At 35.4% G+C, this 21,511-nt stretch overlaps 1 protein-coding gene across 4 annotated transcripts in view; it reads left to right on the forward strand.

Moving 5' to 3' along the window:
* TRPC1 (transient receptor potential cation channel subfamily C member 1) overlaps positions 1–21,511 on the forward strand; it is a 73,583-nt gene that overhangs the window by 34,547 nt on the left and 17,525 nt on the right. For all 4 annotated transcript variants that reach the window (XM_045088469.1, XM_045088470.1, XM_045088471.1 and 1 more), the window contains 4 exons: positions 448–579; positions 4,310–4,505; positions 9,159–9,495; positions 20,606–20,745. In XM_045088469.1, coding sequence (XP_044944404.1) covers positions 448–579; positions 4,310–4,505; positions 9,159–9,495; positions 20,606–20,745 — 805 coding nt within the window. The remainder of the gene's footprint in view (positions 1–447; positions 580–4,309; positions 4,506–9,158; positions 9,496–20,605; positions 20,746–21,511) is intronic.

Raw genomic sequence — 21,511 nt, forward strand, 5'->3', positions numbered from 1 at the left:
CAAGGGCGCCTGGGTGGCTCAGTGGGTTGGGCCGCTGCCTTCGGCTCAGGTCATGATCTCAGGGTCCTGGGATTGAGTCCCGCATCGTGCTCTCTGCTCAGCAGGGAGTCTGCTTCCTTCTCTCTCTCTCTGCCTGCCTCTCAGTGTACTTGTAATTTCTCTCTGTCAAATAAATAAATAAAATCTTTAAAAAAAATAAATAAGAAATAAAAAAATAATATTGGTTCAAGAATAGAAAATTTTTAATTAAATTGGATTGAAAAATACAAAAACTTATTTTTTAAGTCTTTATGTAGTATATCCTGTAATAACTATATTATAGTTGTTTTATTTTCTTTTAATTTTATAGTACCTTAATTTTAAATTTATAAAAATTATAGGTTGAAAATACTAATTATATGTATATAATCCATTTATTTTACATTATGGAATCAAAATTTATCACAGGTTTCGTCTTGATATATATCGCTGTTTGGCCAGTCCAGCTCTAATAATGTTAACGGAGGAGGATCCAATTCTGAGAGCATTTGAACTTAGTGCTGATTTAAAAGAATTAAGTCTTGTGGAGGTGGAATTCAGGTGAGAATGAGTGGAAATTATAAATTATATCCTTTTTTCAAGAATCTCTTCAGCCTGAGTTTGTTTTTTTTTTCCATAAACCAAATTCATGTTTATATTTATTTACTTTTGATCCAAGATGACCAGACCTTGCCGCCACTTACCTGGGATTTTCCTTCAGGCTCAGTGGCTTAGACCTTGATGTTACTTAGGTCACTCTTTCCCCACCTGCCCTTTGCCATTTGTTGAATGTTGCCAAAGGAGTTCTAAGACAGTGAAGAGTAAGGGGAGTGGCAGCCTTAAGCAAGAGTAAATTTATAACTGTTCTCTATTCTGCCTCCCCTTATTCTCAGATTCTATAGTCATCCTGAGAGCTTGGTCCTTCATAACTTTCAGAAGCATGTAGAATGCTTTCTGTGTTTCAGGGACGTTCCATACACACAGACATAGTCTGTTTTCTCTGTTTGGTGAGATTTTTCTATTAGGAGACACATAATATGTAGATATAAAAATAAAATACTACTGATTAAGAGGGATGAATCCCATTCTGAGTTTTTTTCTGAAATGAAGAGTTGAATGTAATTTTGACACAAAGAATCATTGTTTATCAATTTCTCTTAGAGAGTTAAGTTGGGATAATAGAAAAAGGCTTTGGAAAAAGAAGCTATTACATAAAAATGAAATACTGCTGATTAAGAGGGATGAATCCCATTCTGAGTTTTCTTCTGAAGTGAAGAGTTAAATGTAATTTTGACATAAAGAACCATTGGTATCAATTCCCCTTAGAGAGTTAAGGTGGGGGAACAAAAAAAGGCTTTGGGAAAAGTAGCCTATTAAACTACTAATTTAAACATTTAAAAAATGAAAGTCCTTAGGAAATTATATTTCTTAGACTTGAGGAAAATCTTTGAGACTTTCCCTTATTTTAAAGTATCCCTTGTGCCCCCTGAAAGAGAGATTGATCATTTCTTGATAGTTCCTGCTGGAAGGTTTCTGGGGTGCAGGTTACACCTATCTCTACCTTTCCTTTTCTGTCTAGCTGTTCTGGGAGGTGCCCCCTCTTTGCATTGCACTCCTCTAGTGACTTGACAAGATGGAAAGATTCAGACTTCTTCCTGGAAGGGTGACAAGAAGCTTGCAATTTTCTTATGCCTTAATAACAGTTTATAGTGTGTTTTTGATAGCTGAATTCTAGAAACTCTTTAAATAACCTGTTCGTAAGTTTTTAAGTATGGAACTCCTGTATTTCAATTTGGATAAGTTAAATTTTGTTTTATTTAAACTCGATAGGACACAAAGTATATACTTCAAGAAAAATACAAGACATGGTTAAAATGTAACTTGTTGGTACTTTTAACTTTATTAGCATATGAGGCTGTTATAAAGTTATTCCTTTTAATTCTAAAGAACTTCTTATTATAACCTTATAATTGGAGTTCTCAGTTACCATATAAAGTAGAATTCATTCAGCTCCTTCCAAAAAGGATTTGAAGCAACTGCTATGATTATTCTGTAATCATCAGATAATAAAGTTAAGATTTTGAACATAGATCATAAAATCCATTTACTTTAATTCCATTTTTAAAAAATTATTTATTTATTTGAGAGAGAGACAGAGATAATGAGAGAGAGCACACAAGTGAGGAGGAGAGGGAGAAGCAGGCTCCTTGCTGAGCAGGGAGCCTGATGTGGGGTTGGATCCCAGGACCCTGAGATCGTGACCTGAGCCGAAGGCAGACGCTTAACCAACTAAGCCACCCAGGTGCCCCCAATCCCCTTGTTTTTGTAGACAGGGAAAGTGACGTATATAGGTTAGATATTTTACTGATAAGCAGCATCTAATTAGGAACAGAGTTAGCAAGAATTGTAACTAGAACATAGGACTCCTGGCTTCTAGTCTACTATATTTCCACCTAAACTATACACAGCCACTTATTAGTCTTATAATAATTTGTTAAAGATTAAGAAAATTAGATTAATAAAATATATTAATCTTACTGAATTCAGTGGTCTGTCAGTGTTTACCTAAAGATGAGACTTCTTTGTAATAATACATACTTTTGATGAATATTCTCATCTGTAATTGGATTCCTAGACTAAGAAGCAGTAATACTTCATTTGTTAAAGAAATATAATTGCTTATTTTTAAGTAGTTTTGGTTATGTAGTAAATCCAAAGAATAGATAGAAAAATGTTAGCCTCTAAGGAAAAGTTTTTAATTCTTTGAGTGGTAATTTTCTGTTCATGGAAAATCCCATTATATAGATGATTAACCATTGGGAAATTTTTCTGTTTTTCCCTTTCCCAGTAAGGAGCAAAAAACTGAAGGGCGCCTGGGTGGCTCAGTGGATTAATCCTCTGCCTTCAGCTCAGGTCATGGTCTTAGAGTCCTGGAATCGAAGCCCGCATCGAGCTCTCTGCTCAGTGGGGAGCCTGCTTCCCCCTCTCTCTCTGCCTGCCTCTCTGCCTAATTGTGATCTCTCTCTCTTTCTCTCTCTGTCAAATAAATAAATAAAATCTTTTTTAAAAGAGAGAAAAAAATGGAATAAAAAAAATTATTTTCTGAATCTGACCCCAATTAACTCATATTTATACCTATCTAACTTATTTTCGAGTTATTACACTCAGACATAATTTTAATATAACTGATGTTCTTAAAGAGAATTATCTGCTAAAACTTCTCAGTTGCTCACAAGTTTGTTGATATAGGCCTGTCTTTTTTTTCCCCCAAAGATTTTATTTATTTATTTGATAGGGAGAGAGAGTGAGCGCACAAGCAGGGGGAGCAGCAGGCAGAGGGAAAGGGAGAAGCAGCCTCCCCCAGGAGTAGGGAGCCCAACGCGGGGCTCTATCCTAGGACCCTGGGATTATGACGTCAGCCATAGGCAGTTACCCTACCAACTGAGCCACCCTGGCACACCGATTTAGGCCCGTCTTTAATCAGCAGTTAAATCCTAAGTTTCAGGGAATAGTGATTATGAAAGAAAATTCTTTACTAGGAATATTTCAGCGTCTTTTCTTTCCAACTTGAATTTTATTCAAACAAACACTTTAAAAGTGAATGAGAATACTATTTTGTTTTAAAGATTTTATTTATTTATTTGACAGACAGATTACAAGTAGGCAGAGAGGCAGGCAGAGAGGAGGAAGCAGACTCCCTGCTGAGCAGAGAGCCCGATGCGGGGCTCGATCCCAGGACCCTGGGATCATGACCTGAGCCGAAGGCAGAGGCTTTAACCCACTGAGCCACCCAGGCGCCCCGAGAATACTATTTTAATATCAAAAGTAGCATATATCATGTTGTAGACAATTATTGAAAACAACTCTCATTAAAGGTACATATTAATATTTATTGGATAGCAGTATTATTATCTATTGTTTAGATGAGTAATGTGAAAGAAGTTTTACGTCAGACAGAAGTTTTACGTCAGACAGAATAATGGCAAATGAGTTAATAGCTGGTTGGAAACTATAAACAGAATTTCTAGGAATATCAGTATATATAAGGAAATACTGTACTCTCTAAAATTATCTGTGTGAACACAGGGAATAGAATTGTGTTACAGTTTCCCTCAAAGCTGTAGAGAATTTATGCACCAGTAGCTTCTTTTGACCATCAGCACAAATGACTTCAGATTTTGAAGAGCCCTGTCAGAATTAAAATGTTACTGAGTAAGTAATTTTCTATTGAAAAGAACTTAATTAGAAGCTGGAAGTGACATTTCTAATAATAAACTATTGCATTTTGCAGGAATGATTATGAGGAACTAGCCCGACAATGTAAAATGTTTGCTAAAGATTTGCTTGCACAAGCGCGGAATTCACGAGAATTGGAAGTTATCCTAAACCATACATCTAGTGATGAGCCTCTTGACAAACGGGGATTACTAGAAGAAAGAATGAATTTAAGTCGTCTAAAACTTGCTATCAAATATAACCAAAAGGAGGTATGAGGCTTTCTGTGATATATATATATTACTTCCAGGGTGCCTAGGTGGCACAGTTGGTTAAGTGTCTGACTTAGTTTCGGCTCAGGTCGTGATATCAGGTTCATGAGATAAAGCCAGCCTCCTTGCTCAGTGTGAAGTCTACTTGGGGTTTTTTCTCCCTTTCCCTCTACCTTTCCTGCTACTACTCTCTCTCTTTCTAAAATAGATAAATAAATCTTTTAAAAAAAGAATTATTTCCTCCATAGTAGTATAGTGGTTCAGGGCAATTAATTGAGAATTAAAGATATGTACTCTACCATCACTTTTCTAAAAAGGTTATTTATTTATTTAAGAGAGAGAGCGAGAGCATGAACGGGTTGAGGGTTAGAGGGAGAGGGAGAAGCAGACTCCCTGTTGAGCCGGGGAGCCCAATGTGGGGCTCGATTTCAGGACACTGGAGTCATGACCTGAGCCAAAGGCAGATGCTTACCTGACTGAACCATCCAGGCACCCCAAGGGTGGTGTTAAGCAAATACTCAATAAATGGCAGTTGCTATTATTATTATTATTTTGGTTCAGGGACAGTTTTACTACTTTCCTTTTTTAAGAAATATTCAAGTATTGTTGATACAAGTTGTTTTTAACAATTAATTTTAATTATAATAATAATAATGTTAATTTAGTATTTTTGCCAAATAGTAGCTATTTAAATAAGATCTTGTGTGGTAAGTACTTTCATAATGATGGTTCTATCTTGTATTTTGTCTGTCGTAGGTTTGTTTTGTTGATTTGGTTACAAATGGCGCTTTCTATAGTACCTTTCTATTTAAACATAAAGTATCAGATGCTGCTTCCTGGTTCTTATTTCTTAATTCATTGAAGCCCAAAGGTGGAGAGGTCCATGATGTGATAACTAAATTCAATTTGATTCTACTGGCATCATCTTTTCCTATTAAGGGAAATACCTGTTTTTAATCCCCGCACATACACACACACACACACACACGCACGCACACACATAACACACACACACACACACACACAATGCATGATTCAGGAACTTGAAGAAGGAAGGTATGCATTTTAAATTTCATTTTTTGAGATAATTTACTAAACACAGGTGTTTGTGTGTAGGTAATGATACCTAGCTGATAGTATGAGGTATTGGTAAATGATACTTTTAAGGTATTTTTTCTAAGACCCATTATTTTTTTTAAAAAAGGTTTGATTTATTTATTTTAGTGAGAGAGAACACGAGAGAGCACGAGCACAAGCAGGGGACGGGGCAAAAGGAGAGGGACAAAGAGACACCACAACTATCGCAGGGCTCATTCTCCCTACCCTAAGATCATGACCTGAACTGAACTCATTGGACATTAAGCCAGCTGAGCCACCTAGATGCCCCTAAGGCCCATTATTTTTATTATTAATATAGATGTTGGAGTAAAACTTGGTTATCAGATTTGTATTAATATAAAAATGTGACCTGAGACATATAATGGTAGAAGGCAAGATACAGGACTTCTGGTGCTAGGAGTAGAATTTTTTATTATTTTGGTTGAAAATTTGAGCCTCACAATGGTTTGTGAGGAAATTGGTACAGGAATTTTAAGATGTTTATTTTAATATTACCTACATAGTATATCACTTACCCAGATTTCTGGTTTCAAATCTTATACTTTTTCTAATACTCTAAGGTTCTTGATTAAGATAAAATATCTATCGGGCACCTAGGTGGCTGAGTCATTAAGTGTCTGCCTTTGGCTCAGGTCATGGTCCCAGGGTCCTGGGATCAAGCCCCACACTGGGCTCCCTGCTTGTCAGGAGGCCTGCTTTGCCCTCTCCCACTCCCCCTGTTTGTGTTACCTCTCTTGCTGTGTCTCTCTGTCAAATAAATAATAAAATATTAAAAAAAAAAAAGGAAAACATTTATAGAAAAAAATTAAACACAAGAATTTGGATCAGTGTAATTAGATTATAAATCAACAATATACCTGTGTGCTTAAAAAGGAAGTATAGCACTAATGTGTATAAATAGAAACAATATAGAACACCTAATAAAATTGTCCTCTAATACACATTTTGACTACATCTTAGGTTAATTTATTTACTTCCGTGCTCTACGACTTAAAATAGACATGAAATACTATTAAATGATGGAATAAAGAGATAGCAAGTTACAAAATCAACTTAAGTGATTGGAAAAAGAAACCCCAAAGAAAGGTGGAAAGACTGAGATTATCCTGGTTAGGGAAGGAAAAACTAAGAGCCAGTTTCCTAATGATTGAGATATATATATATATATCACCCTGAGGACTAACAGATGTAACCAAATGTTCCATTCTAAGGAAGATGCAAGAAAAGGAAAGAAGAATTAGTAGTAATATTTTTATTTGAAAGGAAAATACTCTGTAATTTTAAGGACACATGAAAATATAGTTTTTAAAGCTAGATTTCTAGATATGATCAAAGGGGAGGATAATGTCTTCCCAAATAGTTAGTAGACTTTGTTTAGGTAATCTGCCCTGGATAACAATTCCTGACAATCAGTGGCATAAAACAGTATTTCATAATCATTTATAATAATTTCATAATCATTTTATTCTGCTCTTGGATTGTGTAGGCCAGGAATTAGGAAAGGGCACAGCAAGCATGGATAATTTGTCCTTGCTTCACTGTGTCTAGGGTCTCAGCTGGAGGTAGCTCAGATGACTAGGGGTACAGTCATGTGGAGGCTTCTTCACTCAACTGTCTGGTGTCTGAGCCAGCAGCTAAAGACCAGCAGGGAGCTCTCCCGTGGGCTGAGTGGATGCATTGAGGGTTGGCCTCCTGAGCAGTTACTACTGAATCGTGGAAGGGCATGTCATCATGGTGGGTTGACTGTGAGGAGATGGTCTAAGAAGCTTCCGAGGGCTGCCCAGAGTGCCTACATGTAGCCTGGGCTTCCTCACAGCATAGTAGCTTTGGGTAGTAGGATGCTTTATATGACAGATAATGGCATCAAAATCAGGTGTTAATCAAACAAGGTGGAACCTGCATAACCTTTTAAAACCGACCCTCAGAAGTCACATGGTATCACTTCTTCCAGAATTTACTGACTAAACCAATCACAGCTTTGTTGAATAGAAGGGTATGAAACATGATAACCCACCTCTTGATGAGAGTAGCAAGAATTTGTATCATTGTTTTAAAACCAACACAGACCTAAAACATTTCTAGTTGAAATCTTGTCCTTCAAATTACATATTTAACGTGGCTATTAATTAAATCATTATTATAAAGAGGGATGGCAAGGACAGCAGTCAGTCCTTTGATATTGGGGAAAGGGAGAAACCACTAGTTTCTCCTTTAGTAGTTTGGGATGCTACTAAACTGGGTAGTTGATGGGAGGAAAAGCTATTTCTCTCTGCAGTATTTCATCTTGAGAGACAAATTAAGATCCCTTAAGAGCACTAGAATCTGAGCAGAAGAATGAAGTAAGACTTAACTGCCAAAAACAAGTATAGTATATAGGAAATTCCTTTTTTTTTTTTTTTTAAGATTTTATTTATTTGAGAGATGGAGAGAAAGAGCATGAGCAGTGGGGAGGGGCAGAGGGAGAAGGGAAGCAGACTCCATGCTGAGCAGGGAGCCTGACATGGGGCTCAATCTCAGCACCCTAAGATCATGACCTAAGCCAAAATCAATAGTCACATGCTCACCAGATTGAGCCACCTGGGCACCCAGGATAAATAATTTTAAAACAGAAGATTGACCAATTAGTTTTTAATATATTAATGACATTATGATCACTTTGTTCATTTCAAACCTGATCACATAATTGTACCCACAGTTACCAGAATCCTTAAGTTATACTTCACAACTTGAGCATTATATTGGGAAAATACTGCTTCTGAAATTAGTAAACTAAGAAGCTTTGTAAACTTTGGTAAATTGATTCCTATACTTGAACTAAAATTTCCCTCTTATTTGGCAATATATTTTTTTTTCTTACACAGAATTCAGTTTTAAGCAGCTTGAGAGTATAATACATTTAAAGAAATTCTCAGTGTTTTCATGGAACATAAATGTATCTGATGTTTAGACTTGGATTTCTTTGCTATCTTAGTGTCTTGGTTTCTTCTAACTGGAATCAGTAGTTCTTCTAGAAAGAAGTGTTTTCTTTTGGTTTGTGGTTGTTAACTTTGAAGTTTCACAAACATTATGAGAGTCTCTATAAATTAAATTTTGCAAAATGGCTAAGTAGGCTATTAATATTAATACTTAAATACTACATGAATCAGGCACTATTCTAAGAGCTTTATATTTAATCCTTGTAACAAGTTTATGGGTCGAGACTATTATCCCCATTTTATAGATGGGAAATTTGAGGCTGAAAGATGTTTAAAGACTTGCTCAAGGTCAATTATTAAGTGGCAGAGCCTGGATTTGAATCCAGGTAATCTGGCTCCAGAGTCTATGCTCTCAAACTCTACACTCTTTTATTACATATAAGAAAAACAAAAAATTATGTGAATTGTGTAGAATTGATTTTAAGCTATTATACTTTGATTATCAGTTAAATAATGGTATCAAATTGTATCTATAGGCAATTTATTGTTAATTATTAATATAATGAATAGTTATTAATAGTTATTTATTTTTGTGTATATATGTGTGTGTTCTTTTCAGTTTGTCTCACAGTCTAACTGCCAGCAGTTCCTGAACACTGTTTGGTTTGGACAGATGTCAGGTTACCGACGTAAGCCCACCTGTAAGAAGATAATGACAGTTTTGACAGTTGGCATCTTTTGGCCAGTTTTGTCACTTTGTTATTTGATAGCTCCCAAATCTCAGTTCGGCAGAATCATTCACACTCCTTTTATGAAATTTATTATTCATGGAGCATCATATTTCACGTTCCTGCTGTTACTAAACCTCTACTCTCTTGTCTACAATGAGGATAAGAAAAACACAATGGGGCCAGCCCTTGAAAGAATAGACTATCTACTTATACTGTGGATTATTGGTAAGTGTCAAGTTTATTCAAAAGATTCCCCTTTTATATAGCCCTTAGTTCTCCCTTACTTGCTGGCATTACAAACATGTGTGTTCACTTTATAATTTTAAACTGTTTGCACAGCAAGAATTTGAACACTTTCATTAAAGACTTAACTAACATTTTTGTAATGGTAAATGATCCTGAACTTGATAAGGGAGCAGATCTCTTATTTAATATTACTTAATTATTTGGAAATGAAAAATTCTTTATTCTCAGTCTCTAAAATTGTTTATCATTAAAACAGAAAAATTGTGCTGATGAATGCTTTTTTTGGGTATAAGAGTATGAATCTTCTTAGGTACTTTGAAATGTAATATATATTATACTTTGTTGCATTTGAAGAGTTAACTATTTTTTTTATTAAAACATTACTTTCCCTTTTAAGAACCTATGAACTGGGGTGCCTGGGTCGCTCAGATAGTTAAGTGTCTGTCTTTGGCTCAAGTCATGATCTCCAGGTCCTGGGATGGGGCCCCATGTCAGGCTCACTGGGGAGTCTGCTTCTCCCTCTCCCTCTGCCTCTCCCCCTGCTTGTGCTCTCTCTCCATCTCTGTCTCTGTATCTCTTTAAAATGAATAGTTTTAAAAAAGAACCTTTGAACTTACAAGGTTATATCTTTATCTTTGTTATAGAAACATTATTTGAATTTAGATTTAAAGAATTCCCTGGTGACTCACTGAATATGAATCAGTTCTTTGTAATGATAACCAGATCATTTTAGAAATGGCCAGGTTTTTAAATATAAGAAACTTTATTTTCTGAAAATCGTTTTTGTGAGTGTTATGCTATATGATAAATATTTTATTTTATTTATTTATTTTTTAAAGATTTTATTTATTTATTTTACAGAGAGAGATCACAAGTAGGCAGAGAGGCAGACAGAGAGAGAGAGGAGGAAGCAGGCTCCCTGCAGAGCAGAGAGCCCGATGCGGGACTCGATCCCAGGACCCTGAGATCATGACCTGAGCCGAAGGCAGCGGCTTAACCCACTGAGCCACCCAGGCGCCCCTATGATAAATATTTTAAATGACCTCCTGCAGTTGTTACAACTCTTGCCCTTTTTTTGTGGGGAATGGAAGGGAGTTGAGATATAATCACATTGTCTATTTATGGTCTTTTAATGACATCTCCTTTATTTCCTTCTGTATCTTCAGCCTTGTTTTGGTTTTGTTTTTAAATTCAATTTAGTTAACACATAGTATATTATTAGTTTCAGGGGTAGAATTTAGTGATAAATCATTTGCATTTAACACCCAGTGCTCATTACGTTAAGTGACCTTCTTATGCCCATCACCCAGTTACTCCATTACCCTCCACCCACCTCCCCTCCAGCAGCCCTCAATTTGTTTCCTATAGCAAGAGTCTCATGGTGTGCCTCCTTCTCTGTTTTTATCTTATTTTATTTTTCCTTCCCTTCCTCTGTGTTCATCTGTTTTGTTTCTTAAATTCCACATGAGTAAGGGGACCCTGGGTGGCACAGTCAGTTAAGTGACTAACTCTTGGTTTCAACTCAGGGTCATGAACTCAGAGTTGTGAGATCGAGCCCTGCATGGGGCTCTGAGCTCATCAAGAAGTCTGCTAAGGTTTTCTTTCCATCTCCCTCCGCCCCTCTCCACACTTGCTTGCACTATCTCTCAAATAAGTAAATAAATCTTTAAAAAAAAATTCTACATATGACTGAAATCATATGGTATTTGTCTTTCTCTAGCTAACTTATTTCATTTAGCATAATACCCTCTAGTTCCATTCATGTCATTGCAAATGGCAATATTTCATTCTTTTTGATGGCTGAGTAATATTTCATTATATATAGATTATATATATAATCTAATAGATTATTGAGATAACTCTATTATCTATCTGTATCATATATTTCTATATATAAATATTTACATATCTATATATGGATTTTATCTATATATAGGTATTATATAGCTATATAGGTATTATATATATAGCTATATATAGGTGTTATATAGCTATATAGATAATTATATAGATTATCTATATAATTATATAGATTATCTATATAGCTATATAATATATATAATATCTATATATTTTATAGATAATATTTATAGATATTATCTATATAATTATCTATATATCCATATATTATCTTTATATATCATGTAATATATAAATAGATATACATATATATGTATTATATATATAATATATATCACATCTTCTTTATCTGTTAATCTGTTGATGGATATCTGGGCTCTTTCCATATTTTGGCTATTGTGGACATTGCTGCTATATAAACATTGGGGTACATGTGCCCTTTAGAACCACTATGTTTGTTTGTATCCTTTAGATAAACACCTAGTAGTGCAATTGCTGAGTTGTAGGGTAGTTCTATTTTTAACTTTTTAAGGAATCTCCATGCTGTTAATTTTAGCCATTCTGATTGGTGTGAGGTAGTACCTCACTGTGATTTTGATTTGTATTTTCCTGATGGTAAGTGATATTGACCATTTTTTCATGTGTCTGTTGGCCATTTGTATATCATCTTTCGAGAAATGTCTGTTCATATCTTCTGCCTGTATCTTGACTAGATTTTTGGGGGGAGACTGTTGAGTTTGTTAAGTTCTTTATGGATTTTGGATACTAGCCTTTTGTCTGTGTGATATATCATTTGTGATTATCTTCTCCCATTTTATAGGTTGCGTTTTAGTTCTGTTTATTGTTTCCTTTTTCAGCCTTGTTTTTAAACTCAGCATTTCTCACCCATCTTTTTGCTATTTTCTATAGAGTAAAAGATACTAAAATTTAGTATTTTTATGGTATAAAACAGTGATCGATCAATATGTTCTTTATTGATTTAATTATTAAATAATTTGAGAAAATTACTGTATCATTTTCACTTTTAGTTTTCCTTTAGCTATAAAAATAATGTGCATGTTTTGGAATTTTTTTTTTTTTTTTTTTTTTTTTAAATTTTTTATTTTTTATAAACATATATTTTTATCCCCAGGGGTACAGGTCTGTGAATCACCAGGTTTACACACTTCACAGCACTCACCAAATCACATACCCTCCCCAATGTCCATAATCCCACCCCCTTCTCCCAAACCCCCTCCCCCCGGCAACCCTCAGTTTGTTGTGAGATTAAGAGTCACTTATGGTTTGTCTCCCTCCCAATCCCATCTTGTTTCATTTATTCTTCTACCCACTTAAGCCTCCATGTTGCATCACCACTTCCTCATATCAGGGAGATCATATGATAGTTGTCTTTCTCTGCTTGACTTATTTCGCTAAGCATTTTAATTTTTATTTGGAAGTTAGTTCATTTTAAGCAATTTGATCAGAGTTTTACTTTTAAAAGTATTCAAACCATTGTGTATTAACATTTAAAATTAGGTAGATAGGGACGCCTGGGTGGCTCAGTTGGTTAAGCGGCTGCCTTCGGCTCAGGTCATGATCCCGGCGTCCTGGGATCGAGTCCCACATTGGGCTCCTTGCTCAGCGGAGAGACTGCTCCTCCCTCTGCCTCTGCTGCCACTTGGCCTGCCTGTGCTCGCTTGCTCACTCTCTCTCTCTCTCTCTCTGGCAAATAAATAAATAAAATCTTTAAAAAAAAAAATTAAAAAAAAAATAAAATTAGGTAGATAAAGTAAAAATACCACACATCTGAATTCTTGGTTAAAGGGAATTAAGTAATTTCTTCTTCTTTTTTTTTTTTTTTAAATTTCTTTTCAGTGTACCAGAATTCATTGTTTATGTACCACACCCAGTGTTCCATGCAATACGTGCCCTTCATAATACCCACCACCAGGCTCACCCAACCTCCCACTCCCCAAGTAATTTCTTGTTAATATTTTCTTCTTCTGTATTTCTGCTATTTTTATCTAAAATTTAATATTTTAATTTAGGGATTAATTTATACCTTATCATGTGTAATTCCAAATTGCTTTGTTATAAAGCTTTCTAATCTGAAACTTGTTTGTATTGTTTTTTGAATAGGTTTAAAAAATTTTGAATGGAATCTCTAAGAAGTACTTTCTCCCTCTATTGAAACTACTTCTAAAAGATTGTTATATATGTCTAGTAATAAAGGAAATTTTATATCATTTATCTGTAACCTATTGTTTAAATAGTCATGAGAAAGAATCTTTTATTTGTTATGTAATTAAGATTCAGGTTTCCTGAGTCTGTATAAGGATCAAATTAACATTTATATTTCTTAGCAGTAAGTAGAAACATACTGAACTCAAAGAGTTATACACTCTTGGGATAGTGTAAATATTACTGTTATAACAGAATTTCATAATAATGGTAAAACTACTGTTACTTCTTTTTAATCATGATGGCCCTATTTTCAAAGACATTATTGAACACTCATGTACACACAATATGATTAATTTTCTAACATATTCTGCTTCAGTAGAAGAGCATAATGTGCATTAAGCTAGTAAAATTCCTGGAAGTGTTTTACTTTTCTCAGCACAGCTTCTGCTTTGAAACCAATAGATCTGAATAAACCTTGCCAAGGATGTCTTCTAAGCCTGTTAATGTAATTAGATCCCTCTGGGCTTCCTTAAATATGTAGATCTGAACTTGCTCTAAGGAAACATGTAGGAATCATTGGCCCATTTATCTAAAGGCACGTCCTCATTCAATGTATTATTTCATGCCGTGAACACAGTGACTTTTGGCTTATTGATGGCTGACTTCTGTACATTTGTTTCTTGTTCTTTTCCTTGGTTCTCCAGAAAAAGTAGGGTTAAATTATAAAAAACACATAGGTAAAATGAAAACAATGTGTCAGTGAATACACGGAATATTAGTGGTATCCTTTTACTTAATTTTTTACTGTTAGGATATAATAGAATAGCTAGTATAAAAATATAAAAATAAAGGTTTTATTTATTTATTTGACAGAGAGAGATGGACCACAAGCAGGGGGAGCAGCAGGCAGAGGGAGAGGGAAAAGCAAGCTCCCTGCTGAGCAGGGAGGCCAGTTGCAGGGCTCGATCCCAGGACCCTGGGATCATGACTTGAGCTGAAGGCATATGCTTAACTGACTGAGCCACCCAGCTGTCCCTAAAAATACATTTTTTGAAATTTAGTATATCTACTTTGTCCAAGTACAGGCAGGAATGAGATATGGTGCAACACTCGTGGAACTTATGGCCTAATTAAGGCAAAAACTTGAGAATTGCACAGATAAATGGAAAAGCACAAATGAGTTAAGTGCTGCTAAGTAAAGGTCATGGAGCTAGGAGAGCAAGCATATTATAAGGACATCTTACCAGGTCAGGAAAATTGGAAAGGCTTTCTTGATGAGCTGATAAATGAGCTAGATCTAAAGAGTCAGCTAAGACAATTAGGAGAGGAGTATTCTAGGCTGATATAAAAGTTACATTGAGAGGCACCATGGCAAGAAGGAGTGTGGTACAAAGAAGGTACTGAGTAAATACTGGAGCAGAGAGAACAAGAGACGCAAAATCCAAGATGAAGCTGTAGAAATGGATGGTGCTTCAGACCATGGACAGGCTTGTGGGCCATGTTAAGTAATTTTGACTTTATGCTAAGAGGAATGGAAAACCATTCAAATTTTTAAGTATTTAAGTGACGTGATCAGATTTGCCTTTTGTTTTTGTTTTTGTATTTCAGATTTGCCTTTTGAAAAGATCATTCTGGCTACAACAGAGAATGGTTAGGAGGATAGGGCTGTGGCAAGAGTGGATAGAGGGAGACCAGAAGGAGGCTATTACAGATGGAAGCTGATGGTACCTTGGAGTTAGAGTTGTTATGAAAGAAAAAGAAAGAAGGGAACAAATCTGAGAGATAACTTACAAAGTAAAGTCAATAGGATATGGAAATACACAGTATATAGGAGGTGAGGAAGAGTGAGTTTATTAAGCAGTATAGGTATTTTGGAAAAGTATTTGGTTTGGGGATCTGTGAGAGGGTAGACCCGGAGTATGGTTTTTGGATACATCGAAATAAAAGAGACTTCAAGATATCTAAAAGACAATTAGACATCATGGTCTGGAGCTCAAGAGGAAGTCCAGGCTTGAGTTAGCAATGTGTGAATAATTTACATATTGCTTGTATATGAAATTATGGGCATGGATGAGACACTTGAGAAAGTATAAAATGAGAATAGAGGAGGTAGAAGCAGGCCTTGAGGAATCCCCAAATGATGGGATTATAGCTTATAAGTGTTGGTTACTAATTCTAAAAAAAAATAACAACAAAAAGACCCTAAAATACAGTACATTGACTAGTATTCAAAGGCATTAATTATAATAGTTTAAAATTATTTTGTTCTCTTAATTCAATTCAGAAATATCAAATATGTCAAGTGTATTATTTTCATTTTGTTGTGGGGTGTTGCACAGAAGATGGGAAACCACCTGACAGTAGTCATTGTTCTTTCACTTGTCTACCTTGCTTTCTTTCTTTTTTTTTTTTTAAATCAAAAATCTTTTCCAATTCCTTTTGTAATTGTGGTCAAGAGTTCCTTTTAGGTATAATACTGCATTTTACAGAAATAAAACAGTTATTTCTGGAAGCATCTTTTTTGGTTTAATGTTTCCGTGGATAGCATTTGAGTTAAAAAAATATTTGGTTTAACATTTTTGGATAGTTTTTATGTATTCACTTTAAATAGAAGCTCATCTAAATGGAAATTTTAAAAGTATTTTCTGTGTCAGATCTGCAAGTATTTAAAAATGGTTCTCTACATAAAATATAGGTACTGTATAATTAAGATGTTATAAACAGTTTTTTAAGAATGCTTCATGTGCTTCCTAGGGGAATTATTCTGCCTACTGGTAAGCCAGAGGATGCTTCTGACTGGCTCAATGTGATCTCCACCCATATGTTATATTGCAGCACTCTATTCTTTTATTACTACGTATTCTCCTTAAAAAGATCTTATGGGGGCGCCTGGGTGGCTCAGTGGGTTGAGCCTCTGCCTTCTGCTTCGGTCATGATCCCAGGGTCCTGGGATCGAGCCCCGCATCAGGCTCTTTGCTCATGGGGCGACTGCTTCCTCCTCTCTCTCTGCCTGCCTCTCTGCCTACCTGTGGTCTCTGTCTGTCAAATAAATAAATAAAATCTTTAAAAAAAAAAAAGATCTTATGAATGAATTTATCATAAAACTATCATAGGTTATGATACTATTCTCTGATACTCCTAGGAATATATTAACTATGGAGGAATTTATGGCCAAAAAAGGGGAAGGGATTTTTGTTTGTGTATTTGGGTTTTATTTGTGTATATTTATTCATTTAGCAAATTTTTTGAACACCAACTATGTATTAGGAATCGTCCAGGACATTTAAGACATTGGTTAATAAAAACAAAAATTCTTACTCTTGAAGAGTTTCCTCTAATGGGATGAGTAAAGTCAGCTAATAATAGACATAATAAGTACACTGTACCCAATGTTCAAAGGGTTAAGTACTAAGGGAAGAGAAAGGTAGAAGCAGAGTTAAGGAGTTGGGAATGGAGGACATGGGGTTTGCAATTTGAAATAAGATGATCAGAGTAGATGGTAAGCAAAGACACTCAGTAAAGGAGTTAATCAAATGGATATCTGAGTGAGGAGCTTCCAGTCAGAGGGAAGAGCTGATGTTAGGCCCCAGTGCAGGACTCTTGTGTGTTCAGAGGACAGCAAGGAAGCAAGGAGGCCAGTGTGACAAGCAGTGGAAGGAAAAACTGATAGGAGAGAATGTGAGAGGGGAGAAGTGATACATGTCCTTGTAGATCAAGAAATTACTTTAGACTCTGAGAGACATGAGATAAAAGGGAAGGTGCAGCACCCACTCTGCACAATCAGCAGCAGTGATCTTGGGTTCTTGCTGACATTCATACTCGTGGTACACAACAGGTGAGAACCTGGCCCTGGTTTACTTACTAGCTTTGTACAAAGGACAAGACAGGGAAGTACAGCATGTCAGCATTACAGCTTCAAATATATCTTTATTGGCAGTTCTTATAAAAGTCTGGGGCTATTTCCCAGTGCTATTGTGGACACATTCATTTGTATGGGATGAGGCCGGATGGCTGGGTGTGGGCTACTCCCAGCTAGAAAAGCCCCGATTCTAGCGGCAGCTACGGCTCATGAAGCCCAAGAGTGTAGCTCCCACTGCAAGCACACTCTTAAGAGAGACATCACGCAGAGAAGCCAAGGCCTATATTTCTCAACATATCTTTTTTTTTTTTAATCTATTAAGAAGACTCAAAAAAAAATCTTTATAGATAGAATTTTTTAAATGTCACAGAGTTGAAGTCAATAAAGAAAGACACCCTGTTCGCTGATGAGTTGACATTGTAAAGATTCACCATCCTGGAAACTTACTAGGTATTAGAAGCTACTATATTTGGATTACTCCAGGAAATCATATAGACAGTTATTTTTTTTAAATAACAAAATTGGAATACTCATATTAATCATAACACTAATGTAATAAAAAATACGTTAGGGAATGGACAAATCCGTAGTCCAATAGAATAGAGAAACTGGAATTTGATTCAGTTATATATATATGATACTATTTATTATATACTTCCGTTATGAATTATTTTTTAAAATTTATTTAAATCCAATTAATTAACATATATTATTAGTTTCAGAAGTAGATTTCACTGATTCATCAGTTTCATCATTTTTTTTGTAGTTTTGGCTGTGTATACTTTCAGCGTCTGTGAATCCACTTGGAGTCCTCCCAGTCCAGATGTAGTTCCCCAGTCGTTTTTATAACAGTATTGAATACAGCTGACCTTTCATATTTTTCTTAACATAGTATGTTTCTAAGGAAACCTCTTTAAAAGACAGTAATATGAGGTTGTGTTCCCATGGAGAAAGAGCTCAGACCTGTAGTTAATCCTTTCTCCTCTGGGAGTTACTTCAGAGTTTTGAGAAGGGAAGTTAACACTTGCTTTTTTTTTTAATGCTTAAATCACATGGTTTATTGGATCAGTATAAAACATATACCCAATAGCAAGAGAAAAGAGATCTGGGTATAAGTTTACACTTAGAATGGAGTGGAAGGACCACAAAACCGAATCCTGTGTTAAAGATATTTCAGTTTCTCTACCATTTTTTAAATTAACATATAATGTATTATTGTTTTTAGACGTACAGGTTTGTGATTCATCAGTCTTATATAATACCCAGTGCTCATTGCAATACATGCCCTCCCCAATATCCGTCATCCAGTTACTCCATCTCCCCCACCCCACTCCTCTACAGCAACCCTCAGTTTGTTTCCTATGATTAAGAGTCTCTTATGGTTTGTCTCCCTCTCTGCTTTCATCTTGCTTCCTTTTTTCCTCTCTTCCCCTATAATCCTCTGTCTTGTTTCTTAAACTCCACATATCAGTGAGCTCATGTGATAATTGTTCTCTGTTTGACTTATTTCACTTAGCATAATACCCTCTAGTTCCATCCATGTCATTGCAAATGGCAAGAGTTCAGTTTTTTTGAGGGATGAGTAATATTCCATTGTATATATATACCAAATATTTTTACTAATTCATCTGTTGATGGACATCTGGGCTCTTCCCATAGTTTGACTACTATCGCTATTGCTGCTGTAAACATTGGGGTACAGGTGCCCCTTCAGATCACTACATTTGTATCTTTGGGTAAATACCAAGTAGTGTAATTGCTGGGTCGTAAAGTAGCTCTATTTGCATCTTTCTGAGGAACCTCCATACTGTTTTCCAGAGTGACTGCACCAGCTTGCATTCCCACCAACAGTATAGGAGAGTTCCTCTTTCTCCACATCCTCGCCAACATCTGTCATTTCTTGACTTTTTAATTTTAGCCATTCTGACTGGTGTGAGGTAGTGTTTCATTGTGGTTTTGATTTATATTTTCCCGATGCTGAGAGATGTTGAACATTTTTTCATGTGTGTATTGGCCATTTGGATGTCTTCTTTGCAGAAATGTTTGTTCATGTCTTCTGCCCATTTCTTGATTGTATTATTTGTTCTTTGGCTGTTGAGTTTGCCAGGTTCTTTACAGATTTTGGATTCTAGCCCTTTATTTGATACGTCATTTGCAAATACCTTCTCCCTCTGTCAGTTGTCTTTTGGTTTTGTTGACTGTTACCTTGGCTGTGCAAAAGCTTTTGATCTTGATGAAGTCCCAATAGTTAAAATGGTTGAATGACCTAAGTGTGAGAAAGGAATCCATCAAATTCCTAGAGGAAACCATAGGCAGCTACCTCTTCAATCTCACTTGCATTTTTACAAGGTTTGCTGTGGTTGCTGTGTTGCAAATACATTTTAAGGAGACCAGGATAAAAGCGGGGAGACCAGGTAGGCTATTTCAGTAATCCAGGCTAGATGGTATGGTGGCTTGAAGTTGAAGAGGTAGTGACAAGGATTAGGTTCTAAATATATTTTGAAAGCAGAGCTAACAGGATTTGTTATTGCTCTGAATAAGTGGATTAAAAGAAATAAGAGTCAAGGATGATTCAAGGAAGTTTGGATTAAGCCACTAGAATGATGAAGTTTCTATTAACTGAGATGGGAAGAGTTCTAAGTACAGTGAATTTGGGGCAGAAATTAAAAAATTCAGTTTGAATATGTTAGGATATCCCGTTGGGGATGTAGAACAGTCAAATACATATAAAAATTGAATTTAGGAGAGGGGTTTAGAGTTATTAATTCTATAAATACAGATTGAGTTTTTGAGAGATAAATTTGGAAATCTGCCCATAGATCATATTTAAAGCCATTAGATTAGACCGCCAAAGTCTCTGTAGGAGTGAGCATAATAGAGTAAAGAAAACAATCAGGAACTGAGCCTTTGTGGTGTGTGTGTGTGTGTGTGTGTGTGTGTGTGTTTAGCATCAATTTATTTGTTTTCTTATGCTTTTTTCACATTTATTAAAATTCCTCTCTGAGAAAGATATTATCATATAAAACTTAACAGTTATTTTCTTTCAAATTTTGAGAATTTTTTACTAAAAAGTTATTTTTTCTTCTAAATGAAGCTATCGCTGGTATGAGTGTTATTTATTTTATATCCTGAGTTTTAAAGTATTTTTCAGTTTATTATTAAAGTAAGAGCATTATTTAATTTTTTTTTCCTTCCTTTTTTTAGGGATGATTTGGTCAGACATTAAAAGACTCTGGTATGAAGGGTTAGAAGACTTTTTGGAAGAATCACGTAATCAACTCAGTTTTGTCATGAATTCACTTTATTTGGCAACTTTTGCCCTCAAAGTGGTTGCTCACAACAAGGTGACTATTAGCTATGCTAATTGCAGACACAAGTGAAGTTTGTTTAGGAAAAACCTGAGATATATAGCTGTATAACTCAGAGTTACATTGCCCCAAATCTATATCTGATGTGTTTTCATTTTAAACCTCTCCCAGTGTAAGGGAATAGTCTGCATTGTTTCCTCCCTTCCAATAGTTTGAAGGATGTTAATTACCTTTTAATGTTGGTTACCTATTATATGCCAGGCACCATGGTTGACACTTGATATACTTTATCTCATTTTATCCTCACAGGGACTCTATGAGACAGATGTCCTTATCCCCATTTTGCAAATAAGGAAAACGAAGCTCAGAGATATTAAGTAACTTATCCAAGACCACACAGTAAGAAACCAAGACTGGATTTAAATCCAGGTCTGTCTAGGCATTTTCTTTCTACCAAATGCCAATTCCTTATATCTGAGCTAGGTTCATATACCTCATTAATGTGTATATATACTTAAAATGAGAACACAAAGTTACTGAAATTAATAAGTGTTAGTTATCTTTATACCTGCTAGAAAAAAGTTTTTCTTTAAGAATTTATTCTGTAGTGTTTTACCTCATTCATAATCATGATTAGTATCTTCTATAGTTTACAAGGTGATATAAATGTGATATTTTTTGATGCTTCTATTTTTAAAACTTAGCATTTGACAAAAATTTAGTTTTATACACATCTTATAATTTTATGAAGATATAAGCTCTTCCAAGCCCAGAAAAGGTAATAGATTTTATGTTAACTATC

Source organism: Mustela putorius, unplaced genomic scaffold, assembly GCF_011764305.1.
Source record: "Mustela putorius furo isolate JIRA1106 unplaced genomic scaffold, ASM1176430v1.1 tig00003834_pilon_pilon_pilon, whole genome shotgun sequence".
NCBI lineage: Eukaryota > Metazoa > Chordata > Mammalia > Carnivora > Mustelidae > Mustela > Mustela putorius.